The following is a 13,649-nucleotide window of genomic DNA, read 5'->3' on the forward strand; positions in this document are numbered from 1 at the left end:
TATATGTATATACGTATGTATAGGATGGCTGTGAGCTGCCAATGAAATGCTTCAAGAACATTTTAAAGTGAAACGCTTGCCAAAATGCAACCTAGGCTTTTTTTGTGAATGTACCCAAGTCAAACCTTTGTATAAAACCATAATTACAACGAAAGAGGCGCTTTTACTAATTTTCAATGGGAGTGCTACGGGCACTTTAGTGATAGCATCGAAATTGCTATTTTTACAATGCAACATGAAACTTTGTTCATAGTATCACCAGGGTCTCTACACATGAACATGAACATTGAGAACATTGTTTGTGTACACAGAGTTACTAAAAAGAAAGTTCAACTCGTCTTAGCAGATGCTTGTTCCACTAGCCGCCGTCAGTGCCAGTAGAGAAGTGTCGATCCTCGAATGCGATCTAATATGGAGGACGCAACGCCATATCTCATGTGACTTTTCTGGCTTTTTAGTATTGTTTCATATAAGAGGCTCCTTTTTAACTTCAAGGTCAATATTGTTTTTCACTAATGACAAAACAACGAATTATCAGTGCATATATATGGAACTAAGCTTTAGGAGCGTTCTACCTTAACTCACCTCTATGTAACGTCGCATTCAGAGATCGATGCTTCTCACAAGCCGGACAGTGGCTAGTGGAACAAGCATCTGCTAACATGAGTAATTCAAAAACTTTATTTTTAGTAAACTCTGGTGAAGCTATGAGTTAAGTTTCATGTAGTGTCTAGCCTTCTTAGTGTTTTAAAAATAGCGATTTTGATGCATCGTAAAAGTGCCCGTAGCTCTCCCACTGAAAATGAGCTTGACCCAAAAATGAAAACACAGTAAATCTTAAAAGTGCCTCTTTCGTCATAATTATGCATTTACACAAATATTTGACTCATAGACAGCTAGTTTGCTGACCTTTGCTCAATGAGTTGGTTGAAAACTTTGTCTTTGGATGAGTTTGAATCTTTTCAGTTGTCCCGTTTGAAAGTTAAGCAAAAAAAATTTTGACTTTGCACAATTTAAGATCAGACATTTATTGTCAAACTGTATGGTTACAATATATAGTTATAGTCTAACCCATTAAAGCAAAGTGAAGTTCAAGCTATAGAAAATAAAGGCCTAGTGTTTACATTAAAGTGGAAGGTAATGTTCATGACTAAACTGTGACCTCATCCTTCCATAACAGACTTAACTGAACCAGATAATTAAATAGCATTTTACTGTCAGAGGCTGACACTAAAGCACACTGACCCAGACTGATTAGACACACCCACAAACACACACACTTATACATGCAGACAGGTGAGGTCAAACGTCCAAATGAGCTGGAAATAAAAAATAAGGAAAACATGGAAATAATGTAATGTGAGATAATGCAACAACAACAATGGTTACAACTACTATCCTGATCAAGCTCATTATTATCTGTTATGGTCTGTGTATGTGTATGGTGTGTGTCTGTGTGTGTGTGTTTCTGTTCATGAGAGTGTGTAAGCAGCTTTTGTGCTCAGCCCTCATAAAGCTTAATGTGCTTAGAGAAGATTAGCTTCATTGCTAAGCTAGCTGCTCAGTGTGTGTGTCTGTGTGAGTGTGTGTGTGAGGCTGCTCAGGAGGATTTGTTTGAAACCTACATTTGCCAATTAGGCTGGCTGTCACCGTGGTGACCGAAGCTTCAGGTAATCCCATCCATGGGGGGAGGGGCGGAGTCTGTTTACATCACATTTATTGCAATTCTGAAGATGAGCCTTTTTGCTTTTTCAAATCAGGTTTAATATTTTCTTGTGCTCTCATTATTTGTTATATTTTAGTTTACGTCCACGTGTCAGGTTCACAAACAGGATTTAAGACATCAAACTCTCATAGAAATTCCGCTTCTTAAAACACATTTTGACTAATCACCAGCCAAACACAATTTTGTCTTAGTATTTAAAAAAGGAACTATAAAATGTCATTTTATTTATGCATTCATCTGTTCAAGTATATGATTGTGTATGATTGTATTGATCTCTTCAGGTCATTAAACCCCCAAAATTCCAAGAAATATTAGAGGACATTATCTCATTGATAGCTACAGCCCTGACAGTAATTGACCTCAGCAATGACCATATGGAAAAGCCACGCCCCCTGCTGGATGACTGTGTATTTCAGGATACCTGTTCAAATTGCCAAAAAAAATTCACCCATTCATGAGTGTTCACTGTTACTGGATTTCCTGTCAACCAGCATAAGGGGTTGATGTTGATTTATATGATGTATATTTATTTTAGATGACTAATACAACTGTCCAAGCTATCCACACTGTTTTGTCTCCACCTGTCTGTCAGGGTGGTGTGTGTTGGCGGGGACGGTTCGGTGGCAGAGCTCTGTCATGCTGTGGTCCTCAGAGCTCAGCTGGATGCTGATTCTCCAGAGAAACCAGTGAAACCAGTGCTGCCACTTGGAATCATTCCAGCTGGTGAGAAAGAGGACACGTCCCCATATAGATCCTCAGCGTGTCAATCCACCCACTGGACCAACGCTGTACTGAAACACATATATCTATGAGGGGCCGTCAGGGACATTATTCAGAATTACCTCTTACACACATGTGAAATGCTCTTATATACACTACTGAAACGCTGTCACACACACTACTGAAACGCTCTCACACAATACTGAAACGCTCTCACACACACTACTGAAACACTCTCACACACACTATTGAAATGCTCTCACACACACTCCTAAAACACTCTCACACACACTACTGTAATGCTCACAACATTTTGCAAAAACTACTAAAACGCTTTACCACATACTAAAATGTGCTCACGCACACAGCTGAAATGATCTGATATAGAATTGTAAATTATGACAGTTCAGCAGTGAATATGAAAGTTACATTGTAGGATTCCAAGCTGTCAGGATGCGTTCCCCCTGTTTTAAATGGTCCAGTAGAATGATATTATCCAGAAAATCACAAGACTTATCTGTTGTGGGGAAAGAAGTCAGGAGTATGAATTTCAAAGATGTGTGGGGCAGAGGGGGAACAGTATCTGACAGTAATATTCCAAGCAGTCAGTGGTTGCATTCCCCCTGTTTTAATTGGTCCAATTTAATGACATCAGCCTGAAATTCATAGGAGTTATCTGTTGTGGGGAAAGAAGTCAGGAGTATGAATTTGAAAGATATATCAGCCTCCTTTCATATTGACCAGAGGGGGAACAATATCTTACAGTTGTATTCCAAGCTGTCAGGCTGCGTTCCCCCGTTGTAAATGGTCATATTGAATGATATCAACCTGAAAATCACAGGCCGTACATCTAGACAGTCATGAAATTTGGATTTCATTTCTGCAACATCTTCAGATTAAACTCGATGAGGAAACGGACACTGGCTGTATATACGTCTATGGAGCTGGCTACCCCCGGCTGCATGAACATAGGGAAATGTGCATGTCTTGTACAGGAAAACATGTTTCTAGACATTGCTTTATACACATCAACACTTAAATTTAAAAGTGACTGGTAAAAATGTTGAGTGGCTGGTAGATTTTAGAATTTACCAGCAGCTTTGAATTGGCCTCTAGGGTTGTTTTCCACATTTCCATTGAGTTCTGGATGAAGGCCCTTAGGCTCCTGTTGATCTTATACAGTTCCAGACATTCCAGTATCCATGTGTGTGGCATCGAGTCGTAGGCTTTCTTGTAGTCAATCCAGGCAGTGCACAGGTCGGTCTGTTTCTTCTTACAGTCTCGGGCGATTGTTCTGTCAACCAGTAGCTGGTGCTTGGCTCCTCTGGTGTTGCTGCCAATTCCTTTCTGTACCTCGCTCATGTATTGAGCCACATGCTTACTCATTTTTGCCACCAGAGACAGGTAATTGGTGGAGTCGGGGGCTCCAGGTTTCTAGTTGGGTCACGATCTTCCTTCTCAGGTCAGCAGCTCTTGTGTTGAGGCTGTTGGTATCTGTTGGGGCTTGGTACCCAATCTCTGGTTGTGGGGATGATGATGACATCTCCCCGCTGACCTGCCGTCCTGGCTCCCCCTTGCCGTAGCATCGTTGTTGTATTTCATCAATCTCTAGTTGTGATAGTAGATTTCGATGACAGGTGTTGGAACACTGGGCTAACAGCTGTTTCTTTGTTAGCCTTGATTGTGGGTTTCGAAGTATCCAATGGTCCCACATTCGCTGCATGTATCCCCTCTCTCTGGGATTGCTTGTATAGTGGCATTCCAGCAACTCCGTATTTTCTGCCCTCGTCCATCTGTGTTTTGTTCCAGTAGCCCATTTCTCATCAGTTTGCCCTGGTTCCCTAGCAACTGACGCAGACCTTGTTGACCTCAGCAATGACTTGGCGACGTCTGAGCCGGTATGACTCTATCATTTCTGTGTTCACTCATCCCTGAGGTAGGCAGGTATATCATGAGGGGTCTTGCCAAAGGACCCTTACTGGATGATGTTTTCATCCCGACCGGGATTGGAACCCTGGTCTCCTGCATTCCAGTCAGTGAGCATAACCATATATATTCGTTTAAATTCGTTGAACATACATCGTGGTTGAAGCAAGGGTTGAAGTACTTCAAAGTGAGCAAAACCACGTGCATTTCCCTGTGTGGATTCTTCCTTTTTCCGTCAAATGACAGGAAGGCCTTCCTGTTTAATATAATTTTCATATTCACTACTGAACTGTCATAGTTTGCAATTCTATATCAGAGCATTTCAGCTGTGTGCATGAACACATTTTTCTAGTATGTGGTAAAGCTTTTTAGTAGTTAATGCAAAATGGTGTGCGTGTCGGAGTGCATTCCAGTGTTGTGTGCAAGAACATTTAAGTAGTGTGTATGAGAGCGTTTCAGTAGTGTGTGAGAGTGTTTCAGTAGCGTGTGTGAGAGCCTTTCAGTAGTGTGTGTGTGAGAGCGTTTCAGTAGTGTGTGTGTGAGAGCGTTTTAGTAGTGTGTGTGAGAATGTTTCAATAGTGTGTGCGAGAGTGTTTCAGTAGTGTGTATGAGGGCATTTCAGTAGTATGTGTGAGAGCGTTTCAGTAGTGTGTGCGAAAGCGTTTCAGTAGTGTGTGTGAGAGCATTTCAGTAGTGTGTGTGAGAGCGTTTCACTCACTTGTATGTATGAGAACATTTCAGTAGTGTATATAAGAGCATTTCACATGTATGTGTGAGAGCGTATTAGCAGTGTGTGTCAGTGAATAATTTTTCAGTTGTTTATGTGAGAGTGTTCCAGTAGTGTATGTAAGAGCATTTTACATGTGTTTGTGAGGTAATTCTGAATAATGTCCCTGATGGCCCCTTATATATATCCATAGCATGTAGAAACTACCAGACATGGTGTTTCATTGCCTGTCCATCTTTTCAGGGTCTACAGATGTGGTTTCCTGTTCTGTTCATGGAGTCAGAGATCCGGTCACTGCAGCCTTGCACATCGTCCTGGGTAGGTTCTATCTGTTCTAGATCTGTAGGTACAACCCCCAATGACCATAGTCACATTGGCTATGGTGGGGTTAGATTTGTTCCAGATCTATAGACACATTGTCCTAGATTAGTTCTGCAGGTTCTAGATCTATATTTTGATTGCCATTGGTGAATTATTCCTCCTCCAGCTCTATGCTTCAGTGTATTTGTTCATCATCTACTGTAAAAACATAGAGTATTGGGTATTGAGTACTGTTACAGGTCTGTTTTCCAATTAAAGTTGTTCTAGTTACAGTTAGAGTCACATCTTACTTGATGAGTTTTACTTGTTCCAGATCTATGAGCATGATGTTCTGGGTGACTTCTTCCACTTGTTTTTTGTTGCATTGTCCTTTGTGGGTTCTAGCACATCTAGGTCTATGGTCATCTCTCCAAAATTGTTCTAATTTAATTTATTTCAAGCAGGAAGCCAATGAGGAACTTGTGTTTTTGTCGAGCTTTCATGTGATTGGCTGATATTCAGAACAAACAAACCTACAGACAGCAGCAGACGGTGTGACTTGTCTCATGAGGGAGGCAGCAGACAGATGTCTAACAGTGGGATCACTTTCACACTAAATCACTGGTTTACTCTGCTCACTGGAGCCCCGCCCCCTCCACCACTCCCAGCATCCATCCAGGTAAACCTGCTGACCAATCAGCTGGCAGCAGGGTAGGCTGCTGTTTTTGAATGATAGGTTGTGGTGAGGTGGCGGTTCATTAACACTAATTAATGCTAGAGCTGTGTGTGTGTGTGTGTGTGTGTGTGTGTGTGTGTTTGAGTGAGTGACAGATGGGAGTATTCAGTGGCACAAATAAGACTAATTCCCAAACAATAGAAAACAGTTCCCAGGCAGGAAGCTTTTCCCATGGACACCACAGGTGAGTTTATACCTCAACTTTAATGAACTGTAATAAAATCTCAACATTACTCATCGTGTGTTGTACCATCATCATCATCATCAATGCAGTCTTTAAAACCAGGAAAAGACAATGTGTATCCCATATCATAAGTTGACATATAGTCTCATATCATGATATCAATATTATATCGATAAATCGCCCAGCCCGAACACAACCAACCGGCCATAGAGTTGTCAGAGGAGAACCGTTAGACTCATCGCATAAAGGTTTGCAGGGGGCAGTTGCAATACAATCACGTGCCTAAAGCGTCGCACATGCACAGCGAGTGGAGGAGGCTCATTTGTTTTTGTGGAACCCTTGTGGTTCCGCTCCTCCCTCTCATCTGCGAAACCCCGCCTCGTTCTTGTAGGGGCAAGATGACAGACAAATCAGCTATGATTTTTGTTTTTTAATCAGACTGCAGTATACTGTGTTACCTGCTCTTTAACTGGCCAAAATATATGTTGGTTTTAGCTTCTTAAGAGGCACTGCAGGTTTGATCTCACTGAGTGTGACACTGCCTGTCTCAGGATTAAAGCAGTGTCACACAGACACACGTACATCCACACACGGACAACACGCCATATGGTGAAGAAATCAGATTCTATCCAGAGAGACAGACAGGCAGTCCGTCAGACAGGCAGGTGGGGAGATAGCAGTTCAGTAGGTTACAGCAGGTATGTGGCCAGATGGCATGCTGTGTGTGTGTTTGTGTGTGTGTGTGTGTGTGTGTGTGTGTGTGTGTGTGTGTGTGTGTGTGTGTGTGTGTGTGTGTAGGATCTTACTGAATGGTCTTGATGGCAAAATCAGGTTGATGATGAGGCTGACTAGATATTTTCCATTTACTATTATGGTTTGTGCGATGGTCACAAGTTGTGGAAAAATAAACATTAAACAGCTTGGGGTGTTCATATTGTTTTCACTTGACTGGTGTGGTGTGTATGTATTAGAAATTCTGTTGAGACCGATAGTCTGGACAGAGTTGGCTAGGCTTCTGAGCCACTCCAGACATTAAAGAAACTGAGAAAAATCCTGTGCAATGGATCCTTGCTTATAAAGTTGTTTGTTTTTTCATATTTTGTAACTTTACCTTTTCACTTTAAAATTCAGACAGATGTTGCATATTCTTGGGACAGGTGTTCAAGTCACCAAAAAGCTCACTTTTCATTTTTGCAATAGTAAACTGAACTGCTGTACATGAGCGCAGCCATGTGTGTATGTGGGCTCTAATGGCAGAGTCACATTTTGAAAATACAAGTCGTATCTGTTGGCCCTCATCAGCTGATGTGTTTGATAGTTTTAAGGGAATTTTACAGGTGTCATGTTTTTTTTTTGTTGGCTTGAATGTTTCCATCAAACAGAAGAAACAGCAAACTAAGGCACTTAATGTTAATATGTCACTGAATGAAGAATTTCACTTCAAGTAAAAAGCATTTTCGTGCTTTGGAAAACATTAAGAGGGACAGATTGTCATTTAATCCTCACTGACTCTGAGAGAGACACACATTTGTCCTAAATCTGCTGTAAATGTCCTCTGAAGTCTGCAGCTTCAGAGACTGGTCAGACTGGACTGTTGCAGCCAGGGGACTGGTAAAACTGGACTGATGTACCGCCAGAGACTGGCCAAACTGGAGCATTAACAACCAGAGAGTGGCCAACGACTCCACTGAAGTTTATAGATATTTAAGATACACACACACACACACACACACACACACACACACACACACACACACACACACAGACTCTTGACCCTTTTTCTTTCAGCCATATTTAGAGTGCTGCTTCTCATTAATATTAATGAGCTTCTCACCATACGACCACTTGGCCTTCTTATAGACTGTGTGTGTGTGTGTGTGTGTGTGTGTGTGTGTGTGTGTGTGTGTGTGTGTTTTAGGGTCCTTTTTTTTTTTTTTTTTCAATATTAAAAGTTAATATTATTTGATCTGTATTTCATATCCCCCTCTCTTTTCTGTCTGCAGGTCACCTGCAGCAGGTGGACATGTGCAGCTTCTCCTCTCTCGGTCAGTTGGTGCGTTTTGGTTTCTCCGCCATGTTTGGCTTTGGTGGACGGAGCTTGGCACTGGCAGAGAAGAAGAGATGGATGCCATCGTCACGGCGACGAGAGTACGCTCTGGTGAAGACACTGGCTAAGCTGAGGTAACACACACGTGCATGCATATATATAAATATAACCACACAGGGCTCATATCTTGTTTAGAATTTAAAGTCTGATGATGAGAGGAGACATGATTTAGGGCTTTTTTATTCAAGTTTTCCCCATCTGTGTTGTCATTTGTCTTGTCCCCTTTGCTTATTAGCAACACGCTAACAGGCTAAAGTAAGATGGAGAACATAGTGAACATCATACCTGTACAACATCATTATTTTACTGTTTTCATTGTGAACATGTTAGCATGCTAATGTTGAGCATTGAGATCGCTACCGTGGCTATAGACTAAAATGGAGTTAAATAGAACGCAGGGAATATACATGTTTTATAATAATTATAATGACATATAGAGAGGACAAAAAGTACAGATGTGTAAAAATATGTATTGTTTGTCTATGTTCTGGTTTCCGTGGGAGAAGGGGAGGATGTCACAAAGCTTGCCAGTACATTTGTGCCCTCCCCCTTAGTTGAGAGACACTTCACAGCCGTAAGTGTGACTCCATGCCTCCATGAAGTCACACTCTGTCCAAAGTGGAAGTATGTACGGATCGGTTTGGATTTGGGCCCTAGACTGTTTTCTCATTTTTGTTTGTCCTCTGTCTCCCTCAGGCCAGAGGACTGCCAACTGTCTTTTTTACCTGTAAAGATGTCAAAAAAGAATTTATTTGAACATCGGTGAGAAACACACACACATACTGTTTTATATATGGACAGTAAATTGTAGGTCATCGTCAGAGCAACACTGTGAAATAGAGCAGGCTGGGTTGTTTCAAAGCTCAGGGCTCTGTATCAGTGGTGGCTGGTGATTAATTACGCGGGTGGCACAGAAGAACATCTGCCTGTAGATCAACAGTGCTGTTGTCTGGCTTGATGCAGCTTTGACTTCAGCTTCAAACAACTGTTACATTTACTGAACAGTGAAATCAGAAAAAGCAATATACACTCAATCCAGCCGCACAGCTTGTCTCTTTTGTCATTGAGCGCAAAGATCCTCTTGAAAAATGAACAAAACCTGGACTTGAAAAATAATATGTCAAAATATAGACATAAACACTGAAAGTGCATTCATTCCAGTTTTCAGTGATTAAATATTGTATTTTCTTAGTTTCTCTTTTGGGGTTCATTTGAAGCAACATTAAACTGCTTAAAAAGTGATTGCCTCAAATCTGTATCATCACTTTTTTATCACCACTGTGCTCTAGTTACAGTTTTAACTAATCGTCTCAGTATTTTTGCTGGCATAACTGATATAATCATCATCATGAACTGGTTTGAATGCAGCTATTAAATATTTTATTTACAAACTTTGTGTCATGCTTAAAACAATATTTGATTCCCTTTCCTGCAGAGACCAGACCCAAGACCAAGAGCCAGGTGAGACCAGTGCTTGTCTGTCCTTGGCTCAGATTTCCATCTCTTTATCTCTGTATGCTTACTGATTTTTGGGGGGTTGGTACAGAAGGGGAAGAGTCCTGGACGACCAATCAGGGCCTGTATCTAAACATCAGCATCATGTCCATCCCCTGTCTGAGTCCACACACGCCTCAAGGCCTGGCTCCAAACACCAGGTGAGCAGTTAATCCCTCTAAGAATATTTAAATCAGCTGTGTCGTGACCTTGAATGCACCACACCGCAGGTCTTATCATCATGTTTCTGCCACTGACTGTACTCCTCCATTTCCTGTTTGTGACAGGCTGGCCAATGGCAGCGCTGCATTGATTGCAGTTGGAAACACTTCCAGGTCAGAGTTCATCAAACACCTGAAGAGATACAGCAACTCCAGTGGACAGGTCAGCTGAGAACAGACATCTGTGTTTATTTGTGATGAAATGACAAATTATTATCTCCTGATTAGATCAAATTCCACATGTGCACCAGGACAACATTCCCAGTCAATTGTCAACAAAACATGACATTATTATAATGCTCTTGTGAGTTAAAATGTTATTTTTTGCTATTTTATATTATGGTTTGGAAAATAAATGAGCAAGTTGTATATGTGCATAATAGACCATGTCTGTTATGCCAAAAAGTAAAAATGAATAGTGTTAGCAGCGTCCTTAAACTTTGATGAATCCAGTATAGATGTCCCAAATCCCAGGTCCCACCTCAGGCAACCACAGTTCAGGTATTACCTCAACCCTATAGACAGGATTAAATAACATTTTACACACATAACGCATAACATATTATAACATTTTAAATAGGGATTCATGATATAAAGCAGATAAATTATTGACCCGATATTGGGAAATATATATTATTGACTAGATATATCTGTTAAATTACAACTACAAACTGGATCCAAAATAGAGGCGGCTATCTAAACCATTTCTACGGTAATGACATCACAGTGTTGACCTCGCCATCCTAATGCTCCATCTCTTACAGGGCAAAAAACAAACTAGTTAACGGATAGATTAACCTGGTTCAGCTCGGCTTGGCCTGTGAGACAGCACACTAACCCACTTACTAAATATACTGACAGTGTGGCATTCACTGTCCTCAAGAGTAAACAGGTTGTTTACTTATTGACCTACATCTTATTCGCTTCTATTCTGGTGCAGCTCAGCGTCAAACTTGACAGGACGGGGTGTCCTGGTGGAGCAGTTGGTTTGAGTCCGACTGTGGACGTAGGATCTCCGCTGAGTCACTTGAGAATCCGAATATGATCTGAAAAACATGGTCAGAGACATCGACTCTGCTTCTGGCCACCAAACTGTAGAAAATAGTTTATTATGGCAAAAATGTAACTTAAAGTGACATTATGTGGAAACTGGCATTTTGTGCGATTTACTGCCTCCCAACAAACAACAATTACAAACAAAACCTTTTTTGTTAATGATGTTAAGTGTTGAAAACTTGTATATTACTTGTATGTAACAGACACGTTTCAAGATACTGTACCATAATGATGATTTTAAAGCTGTTATATTAATGTAACAAAGTTACATTATGTTGTGAAGTAAAAGTACATATTAAGTATTATCAGGAAAATATACTTGAATTTTCAAAAGACTGAGTAATTACTCCTGTGAGTTTATATTTGAAATCTGATAAGACGTGTATTAAATTATTATTATTATATCATTAGATTGCTATTACTCAGTGGTTAAGCAGCATTTTACTGTTGTTTCACGCCACATTTTGAAAGCTCTTCATATGTTTTCAAAATATTATATTTTAAGGTGACTAGTAAGTAAAGTTATCATGTTGATGTAGAGGAGTAAATAAAGTAAAACATACTTAGAAACCTTAGAAACTAAGTGGAATGGAAGTGGAGTGCCATGAGATGAAAATACACAATTTACGTACATATACTTCAAATTTCTACATCCATACTTACATTCTCAGTACAATATTTGAATTAATGCACTTAGATACATTCGACCACAGGACTACTGTGAGCCTCTCTGGCAGGATCAGCTTTATTCTAAGTAAAAATAGCAACCCTAAGGTTGAAGTGAAGCAGACAGACAGGACAATGAGTCGGTCTGTCTATCTGTCTGTCTCCTGGTCTTTGCTGCCCCCTGTTGGAGTTCTATGGGGCAACAGTTCAGACAGCAGTCAATTGTAAACAGGAAGAAGCCCAGTCACTGCTCCAGATAAACAAGCTGCTTAAAGACAATCTCCATCCTTAGTAGATCTTTGACCTGCGAGGACACACACACACACACACACACACACACACACACACACACACACACACACACACACACACACACACACACACACTCCTCTCTGTCTCCTGATTGGTCTGCCAGTCTGACTGTCTGATTGTCCCTCTGCAGTTCAGCTTCTCCTTCGTGGAGACGCATGCCGTGTCAGCAGTGAGGATCCGCCCCCGGGCGCTGACTGGCTGGTCGGAGGAGGAGAGTGAGGAAGACGGCGACTCTAAAACCTCTCCCATCATCCAATCAGAGGGAGCCGCCTTCCCCTGGAACATCGATGGAGAGCTGGTGGAGATCGCTAACGAAGTGCTCATCAGGTGTGCTGATCAGTGGTGTTGTTCCTGAAAAGAATGTACCCTTTAAGTACAATAAAATGTATATTAGTATTAACACATTTCATTACACTGCATGAAACAGGGCTGCAACTAATGATTAATTTAATTATTGTCAATCTGTAGTCTACGGTCAGACAAACATACATTACTGTATATTATATTAAAGTGCATTTATGGTCTCCCTTTTTGAAAAGGATCAGTTCACCCAAATAACAAAAGAAAATAACATTGTGTCACTTCACTCTAGTGCTATCTGTCCAAGCAGGGCCGGCAGATTTAACTGTAGCATTTAGTAATATAATAATAAAATACTAGTGACATAACTGAACCCATAAAAATCATTTTCTGGACTTACATGCTTCAGAGACAGAGAGTGGTGTAGATGGCAGATCAGAAGGCCCTTCTCCAGCAGCTGTTGGAGGCTTCTGCATCTGGATGGTTATAGAGTAGATTAGGCCGATTATTACTGCACAAGCAAAAACATGTAGCTGCAGCAGACAGAGAAGGATGCGGAGCCCCTCCAGCATGTGGCGCTCTAGGCGACCGCCTATATGGCCTACGCCAAGAGCCGACCCGTGTCCCAGTGGATTGGTTTTTTATTTTATTTTATTTTTGCTTCAAGATGTCTGCCTCTGAGGTCTCTCTCATCAGTGCATTCATTAGCACTACTCAGCCCATGGAAGGTTGTATAATGCCCTCTTTTTTGAGTTTCCCAACCACAGACATACATACGTAGATGCTGCATGGACTGTGTTGGCCCATTGCTGCGATACATGGAGTAAAACACTTCCCTGCAAAAAGAAAAGAAAGCAGACTCGCAGCCAGTTGCAGTGTCTTATTTTCATTTGCAGTCCATTTTTTGTGAATGATGTACCATTAATGGTTGTTAAATGTAAACGTTAGTGCTTTTTATTCAGTAAACCCACATGTTTCACGCCTATTAGTATTTGTTTTACAGGGCAGACCTGCCACATCCAATATGGAGGTGACGTGGATGTATGATCCAGAAAGTCAATGCAGCGTCTACCTATATATGTCTATGGTCACAACCCCCAGGAAATGAAATGACATACTGTTAGAATTTGATTCATTCTGTTTGAACATTTGAAAAGTCAAAAATAGCTGCATA

General features: G+C 41.0%; 1 protein-coding gene across 1 annotated transcript in view; it reads left to right on the plus strand.

Moving 5' to 3' along the window:
- The window catches only part of cerkl (ceramide kinase-like), a 37,333-nt gene that overhangs the window by 22,407 nt on the left and 1,277 nt on the right, over positions 1-13,649 (plus strand). Inside the window, exons 6-13 of the mRNA XM_037109675.1 lie at positions 2,319-2,449; positions 5,343-5,417; positions 8,323-8,500; positions 9,123-9,188; positions 9,862-9,887; positions 9,973-10,081; positions 10,208-10,304; positions 12,306-12,502. Coding sequence (XP_036965570.1) covers positions 2,319-2,449; positions 5,343-5,417; positions 8,323-8,500; positions 9,123-9,188; positions 9,862-9,887; positions 9,973-10,081; positions 10,208-10,304; positions 12,306-12,502 — 879 coding nt within the window. The remainder of the gene's footprint in view (positions 1-2,318; positions 2,450-5,342; positions 5,418-8,322; positions 8,501-9,122; positions 9,189-9,861; positions 9,888-9,972; positions 10,082-10,207; positions 10,305-12,305; positions 12,503-13,649) is intronic.

The sequence above is a fragment of the Acanthopagrus latus genome, chromosome 9 (assembly GCF_904848185.1).
Source record: "Acanthopagrus latus isolate v.2019 chromosome 9, fAcaLat1.1, whole genome shotgun sequence".
Taxonomy (NCBI): domain Eukaryota; kingdom Metazoa; phylum Chordata; class Actinopteri; order Spariformes; family Sparidae; genus Acanthopagrus; species Acanthopagrus latus.